The sequence below is a fragment of the Phocoena phocoena genome, chromosome 8, assembly GCF_963924675.1.
Source record: "Phocoena phocoena chromosome 8, mPhoPho1.1, whole genome shotgun sequence".
NCBI lineage: Eukaryota > Metazoa > Chordata > Mammalia > Artiodactyla > Phocoenidae > Phocoena > Phocoena phocoena.
In genome coordinates, this window is record NC_089226.1 from 104828883 (window position 1) to 104835946 (window position 7064).

Consider the following 7064-nt stretch of genomic DNA (forward strand, 5'->3'; position numbering starts at 1 on the left):
ACATAGGAGCCATTTGTTGTGATTCAGGGCAGTAATTAAAGACTTTTTGTTTTTGTTTTTATTATTAATCCCCAAGCTATGCTACCTAACTAGAAAATATTGCCTCTTATAAGTTACATAGGTATAAATGTTCCATATATTCTCTCCTATCATTAAAACATGCAGTAATAAAAGACTTTTTTAAAAATTTATTTTTGGCTGCGTTGGGTCTTCATTGCTGTGCACAGGCTTTTCTCTAGTTGTGGTGAGCGGGGACTACCCTTCGTTGCGGTGCGTGGGCTTTTCTTTGCGGTGGCTTCTCTTGTTGTGGAGCACGGGCTCTAGGTGCGTGGGCTTCAGTAGCTGTGGCACGTGGGCTCAGTAGTTGTGGCTCGCGGGCTCTAGGGCTCAGGCTCAGTAGTTGTGGCGCACGGGCTTGGCTGCCCGCAGCATGTGGGATCTTCTCAGACCAGGGCTCGAACCTGTGTCCCCTGCATTGGCAGGTGGATTCTTAACCACTGAGCCACCAGGGAAGTCCCCAGTAATAAAAGACTTTTAAACAAAGTTTCGAAAGCACAAAACACAACCACTCCACCGCCCCCTCCCCCCCAAAAGCCTCCTGATGAATTTGACGACACTGTTTGATGAAAGACACCTAGGACAAAGTAAAGAGAGAGGGTGGACAGAATCGGAGAAGGTATTTGTAATGTTTGAAGCCAAAACATTAAAATCTCGAATAAGCGAAGAACTCCTGCAAATCAACAGGAAGTAGGCAGCAAATCAACTAGAAAATGGTCAAGATATGAAGAGGCAATTCCCAGAAGAGGAAAACAAAATCCAAGGAGCACATGAAGAGCTGATGCAAAATCTTAGTAATGAGAGACGCCATTTCGAACTTTATACGAATTCGACTGGCGAACCTTCCAAAGCTGCTAATGCCACGTCTTGGGGGCATGTGGGGCTGGAATTAGTTGGAAGGGTAACTGGGCTGTGGAGTAGGCTGGTGCAGCCGTTGGGGAAGGCCACCTGGCGCTACTTATGCAACTCAAGTGTTCACATACCTGGGACGCAGCAGTCCCACTATTCCCACAGGAAGTGAGAATGGAATGTGGGATAAAGGGAACATAGAACTAACTAACTAAACAAATGGCGAGGGCAGGACCAGCACGGACTAGCAATGACGATGGACTAGAATCTGAGGAGCATGCGTACTACACACACACACACACACACACACACACACACACACACACACACCCTGTGCTGTGGTCCAGCATGCAGGAACAGTCCAGGACTGCCCTGCAACCTTGCTGTGGGAGGACAGAGGGACAAGACAAGCTAAAATGAACCCTGGAGGTCTCTGATGGTCCACAGGGCACAGGGATGGAGGGTGGGAGTAGGCAAATGCTCCTGCACACCCAGGGCCATCAGGGAGGTTGAGTTGGGCTAATGTCTACTCAGAGCGATGGGAAAGGGACAGAGACCTGGAGCTGCGGCCACAGCAGGACGGGTGGGGGAGGGGAGCACCAGTCAGGGCCACCGCCCCCTCCTCCACTTCCCCCCCTCCCCTCCCCTCCCCTCCCCTTCAATTGCCCAGACCTAGCACCCTGCCTACACAGGAAGACGCTGAGTTCTGGCTGTCCCTGTTAGGCCCTGGAGAGCTCAGAGGAGAAGGCCTCAGTGCTGCCTGGTGAGACTTCAGTTCCTAGCATTTTGCGTGTGTGTGTGCAGGTGAATGTGTGTGACGGGGTGTGAAAGGGTTGTGTGAGTGTGTCTTTGGAGACGGGGCGTGTTGTCTTTGTCAAGGCTGTGGAATTTGCTGCAAAGAGAGAATGTAGCAGGAAGGGAACTGTTCAGGTTATATTTTTGATATAAAATTGCAAGTTTCTTTGCTTTATTTTGTTCTTGGCTCTATGTAGCTCATTGAATACCAGACGTTCAGAACTGGGGAAGGCAAATTTCAGGTTGCTTTTAGCTCAGGTCAAAGGAGCAAAGGAAGCTCTTCTGGAAGAAAAAGAGGAAAAGGGGTTTGTGTGTTAAGGGATAAAAGGGGTGTTGGCAGGACCTGAGGGAAGAGGTTTGTGAATGGGGGAGGGGCAGAGACCCTAAGTCCTGGCCCCCTGGGCGGGAACCTGGAGCCTGTTCTAAGGCCCAGGCACTTGCTGCCGGCTCGGCCCAGCCCTCCCTGCTTCCAGAACCGTTGACCTCAGAACAGTGCCTGTCCTTGCCTGTACCGCCTTTGCCTGCACCAGTCCCAGAGGGCGCAGTCAGGAAATGATCGTTTCATTATCCACTTAGAAAGTTATCAATTGACGGTGTTTTTCAAGCTTTGCATCGCCCCTGAAGAATCACTGCTGGGGTGGGAAGGGCTGGGCTGTGTAAGAGATGTCAAAAGTGAAGAAAGGAGAAGGGCACTAGTCCTTGAGCTGGAGTGTGGATCTCCTGACTCCGCCGAACTCCTGCCTGGGTTTTCTTTCTGCCTCTGGACGCCCCCTCCTCCCTGCCAATCCCACAGACGCCTGGACTCACTAGGTCCAACACGGGATATATGATGTCCTCCCAGTGACTGCCTCTCCTGCCGGGTCCCCATCTCGGTCTCCCTGGAGGCTTCCTTCCCCACACAGTCACCAAGTCCATAAGCTTCCACCTGGATGTGTTTGGAGAACTTGCCCAGGGTCCAGCCCAGGCCCCACCTGGGGCCTGGCTCCCCTGCAGTCTCAGCCGGCTCAGTCAGCATTGGGGGAGGGAGAGGGGTCTTTATGAAATACCTCCTGGACACCCTCACTGAAGCTTTCTCCATCACTGCCATGGGGGGACCCAGAGTAGGGCCTGAACCCCCAGAAAGAGGCTGCCCGGTGGACAGATGGGGTTCAACAGCGTTGGTGCTCGTCCTGGAATCCTTTAAAATTGCCCTCAATCCTGATGGAACTGAAGGACAAGTGATCGACTTAGTGTTATCGTGCCAGAAATGTGTAACCTTGCCAGTGATACTTTTGAAAAGGGAAGGTCCAGCGTCCCATTGTCTAGATAGATTTCAAAAACCATATCGTTCTCCTGTCGTGATTTTTACCATGCCTACTTATCACAAGTGGTGCCCGCTTCCACGTAGGGGAGTGAAACAGGTTTACCTGTGAAGGTAAGCGTATCTGAGTTGAAGAAATGAGGTAATTTAGAGAAAAAAAGTAAGAAGGGAGCAGCGGGGTACGTGACTCATACAAGAACCTGAAGGTGGCCTCCAAACGGCGGATGGGTCTGAAAACTCAACTTGGGGAGTGAGTTGAGTGTTTGCACGTACGTGCACAGGGGGTGTGTCCGTCTTTGTACAGCACCTGGGAACAAGTGTCTACATGCAAGGATTTATGTCTCTGGGGTCTGTGACCCCAGCAGGGGAAGGGGCTGGACTGCGCTCCCTCTCAGGCCTCTGGAAGGTTCTGGAACCCAGCCCTAGCTGTGAGCCCATCAGCCCAGGCTGGACGTTCGGCAATCGGATGCAACCGTCTGGGACTGGCTGCGCAGCGTGGTTGAGGGGCGGGGCGGGGGGCGGAGGAGCGGCTCGCGGCCAGCGCGGTGACTCAGCACGGTGGGGTGGGCCGGGGCGGGGCGCGCCCACCCGTATAAGGCTCGGGGCCGCCACCGCGGGCGCCGGAGTTCTGTCGCCGCTGCCGCTGCAGAGGTCCGCGTTGCCATCAGTGAGTCCCCGCCGCCTGCGACTCCCTGGGGGATTCCGAGGGGGCTCCCAGGGTTTTTGGGAGCAGTTGGGGCTCTCGGGGGGGCCTACAGCGCCCAGAACAGGGGATGCAACCCCAGGGAGGGCGAGCGGGCGCCCTCTCCCCCGTAATACGCCTCTCCCAGACGCTAACAGACTTCTCTCTGCATCCTGCAGTGCCGCCCTACACCATCGTCTACTTCCCTGTTCGAGGTAGGGACCTGTGACCGGGAGGGAGGGGAGGCAGAGGTTGGGGGCTGCAGCAGCCCACGCCCCTCACCCACCTGAGGGAGTCCCCAGCCTCCCTTTTCCCTCCATCACGTGGCTACTAGCTCCGCCTTCCCTGTGCCCCGGAGCTGCCCGTTGCTAGAGTACGCAACTTCCCGGGCCCGGCCCGCCCCTCCGCAGTGTGCTGGGAGACCATCGGAGGAGTCCTCACCTCCTTGGCTCTTGCCCAGGGCGCTGCGAGGCTGGGGTCTCTGCCCATCCCCACACCCCGTCCTCCCCACACCCCGTCCTCCCCTCCCCCAGGGCGCTGCGAGGCCATGCGCATGCTGCTGGCCGACCAGGACCAGAGCTGGAAGGAGGAGGTGGTGACCATGGAGACCTGGCCTTCACTCAAGGCCTCCTGTGTCAGTACTTCTGTCGTATCCCGGGTCAGGGGCTGGGCACTGGGGGGCAAAACTAGGGTGGGGGGTAGCCACGCTCAGCACCTCTGACAGAGCTGTGCATTCCCCCAGCTGTACGGGCAGCTCCCCAAGTTCCAGGATGGAGACCTGACCCTGTACCAGTCCAATGCCATCTTGCGTCACCTGGGCCGCTCCCTCGGTGAGTCATGAGGCTGCAGGTGGCCCAGTCCAGGGCAGGGGTGTGCGGGCATCAGTCAGCGTTTCTGAGCATCTGCTCAGTGTTGGCCCCTTGAGCCTCTACCACTTAAATTAAATTGTCCTGCAACCCTGTGGAGTGGAGGCAAGTGGAGGTTACCTAACTTGCCTAAGGTCAGGCCCCGGGTCTGTCTAGCAATCCTTGACCTGTAGCAGGCCACCTCCCACTGAATTCTGAGCATGGACTCAGACGGTCCTTTTCCACATCCTCCTCCCTCCTCCCTCCTCCCTGGCCGAGGCTCACAGGCAGCCATGTGGCCTGTCTGGTGGGTCAGGTTGTAGTGGCTAGTCAGGCTCCCCGTCATGCTGTCTGCTCTCCCGCCACCCCAGGCCTGTATGGGAAGGACCAGCGGGAGGCGGCCCTGGTGGACATGGTGAATGACGGCGTGGAGGACCTTCGCTGCAAATACGGCACCCTCATCTACACAAACTACGTAAGCAGGGACACGGGGGTGGTCACTGAAGACAAAGAAAGGGGCTGGCTTCCTTCTCACCCTGCACGACACACCTCACGCAGCTCTGACTGGCCCTTCCCTTGGGCTGCGTCTGGCTCTGCGGTGGGCGGGGTCAAGAGCCATTGTGGGCTGGACACAAGACAGCCCCTTGCCTGGGGGAGGGACCCAGTCAGGTAGCAGGCAATGGCAGAACAGCGTGAGGACTGGAGACATCCAGCCAGAGGCGGTCCCTGATCCGCAGCTGGGGGAGGTCCGGAGCACTTCCTGGAACCAGGTGCAGAGGACAAGGGTCTATAGTCCGCTTCTAGAAGGGGTGCTGGCGCTGTCAGGTGCACGAGGTATCAGGCACGGAGCACATTCAGGGACTAGGGACCAGTTTAGCAGAGGCAAGGTGTGTGTGCCTATGTGTGTGAGAGGGAGGGAGGGAGGGAGGGAGGGAGAGCGGCAGGAGATAGAGCTGGAGGGGCAGCGGGCCCAGGTCCTGGAGGCCTTGAACCAGCTGGCTTGGATACTCTCTTTGGGGAGTCTAAGCAGGGTGGTGTCTGTGAGATCCGGAAAGATCCTACAAGGCTTTTGCAACAGTCCGGAGAGCGATCGTGGCAAGAGTGGCCTAGCGAAGGATCAGCAGCTGAAATGGACAGGATGTGGTAATAGCCTGGGGTGGGGAGTGAGGAGAGGAGGGGCGGGGGCCGGGTGAGTGGCGATTCGCTGAGACGGGGCAGACAGTAGGCGACGTCTCAGGGCAGGGGCAGAGGCAGGGCGTGCAGCAGTGTGAGGGTCGGGAGGGTGATGTGCGGCGGCACCTCTCTGGCAGGAGTTGGGCAAGGAGGACTATGTGAAGGCACTGCCCCAGCACCTGAAGCCTTTTGAGACCCTGCTGTCCCAGAGCCAGGGCGGCCAGGCCTTCATCGTGGGCAACCAGGTGAGCTGGCCCTGTCCTGCCCCTTCCACACCACCCTCTTCTTACAGATGGCAAACCGGTGCAGAGCGAGCACGTGAGCCATTGGTTCAGCAAAGCTGGGCAGACCAGGGGACCGGCTCGGGCTCCCTGTCTCGCACCTCCCACACCCACCGAGCCCCTGCCCCGCTCTGCCCTGCAGATCTCCTTCGCCGACTACAACCTGCTGGACCTGCTTCGGATTCACCAGGTCCTGGCCCCCGGCTGCCTGGACTCCTTCCCCCTGCTCTCGGCCTACGTGGCCCGCCTCAGCGCCCGGCCCAAGCTGCAGGCCTTCCTGGCCTCCCCGGAGCACGTGAACCGCCCCATCAATGGCAACAGGAAACAGTGAGGGCTTGTGGCACTCTCAACAAGAGGCAGGGAGCTGCCTGCTTCCCTTTCCCTAGGACCAATAAAGTTTCCAAGAGAGAAGCAGTGCTGTGAGCATTGAGTTTTCTGGGGAGGGGGCTCCCTGATCCTCTCACGCTCGGGGGAGGGACAGGCAGCTGGACAGGATACTTGAATCCTAAAACACAGAGTGTCTTCCTGGAGCCCTCAACCAGCTCTGTGTTTACTGAACTCCAGAAACAAAGAGAAAAAAAAAAGAAACAAAGAGAAATCAACCATGGTCCCTGCTCTGGAGATCCCCACAGTCTACAGAGAACAGGCTCACTTAAATAAACATGCTTTCTGCTCTCAGCAGGCCACCTGCCAGAGGGCCTCCATCCAGGACTGCAGGAGCTGAGGGGCCCTTGGCCGGGGAGGGGCGTGGGGAGGAGCTGAACCGCTCAGAGCAGCCCCGGCTGGGTCGGTGGGAGGGTCAGTCACTTCTGCTCAGATGGGGCTCTCCTTTCTTCCTTGTGCATCGTGGGCCTGGGAGCAACACTGGGCAATCCGGCTCACCTCCTGCCTTCTCTCACCACCTTTGTTAGCTGGGCGAAGAGAATGACCCAGCCTAGGTGAGCTGGCTGTGGCGTGTCCACAGTGGGGAGGCATTGGGGTGCAAACAGGTTGTGGCTCTCGGGGCTCCCACGGATGGCTGGAGGGGAGGGCCTGTGGGAGGCCCCCTTGGTGCAGCCTGGAGGAGCAGACCCTTCTCTGGG

General features: G+C 57.5%; 1 protein-coding gene across 1 annotated transcript; it reads left to right on the top strand.

Moving 5' to 3' along the window:
* Positions 1-3774: 3774 nt before the first annotated feature.
* LOC136127056 (glutathione S-transferase P) lies at positions 3775-6388 on the top strand. Its single transcript, XM_065882472.1, has 6 exons — positions 3775-3898; positions 4217-4317; positions 4426-4513; positions 4900-5003; positions 5839-5946; positions 6125-6388. The coding sequence occupies exons 1-6, from the start codon at positions 3775-3777 to the stop codon at positions 6311-6313; spliced, it is 714 nt and encodes a 237-aa protein (XP_065738544.1). The 3' UTR covers positions 6314-6388.
* The last annotated feature ends 676 nt before the right edge of the window (positions 6389-7064 follow it).

Coding starts and splice junctions, on each gene's coding strand:
- LOC136127056 (XM_065882472.1), top strand. CDS start 3,775: ATGCAACCCCAGGGAGGGCGAGCGGGCGCCCTCTCCCCCGTAATACGC. Junction 5,004..5,838: donor CCCTCATCTACACAAACTAC/GTAAGCAGGGAC, acceptor CCTCTCTGGCAG/GAGTTGGGCAAGGAGGACTA. Junction 5,947..6,124: donor CCTTCATCGTGGGCAACCAG/GTGAGCTGGCCC, acceptor TCTGCCCTGCAG/ATCTCCTTCGCCGACTACAA.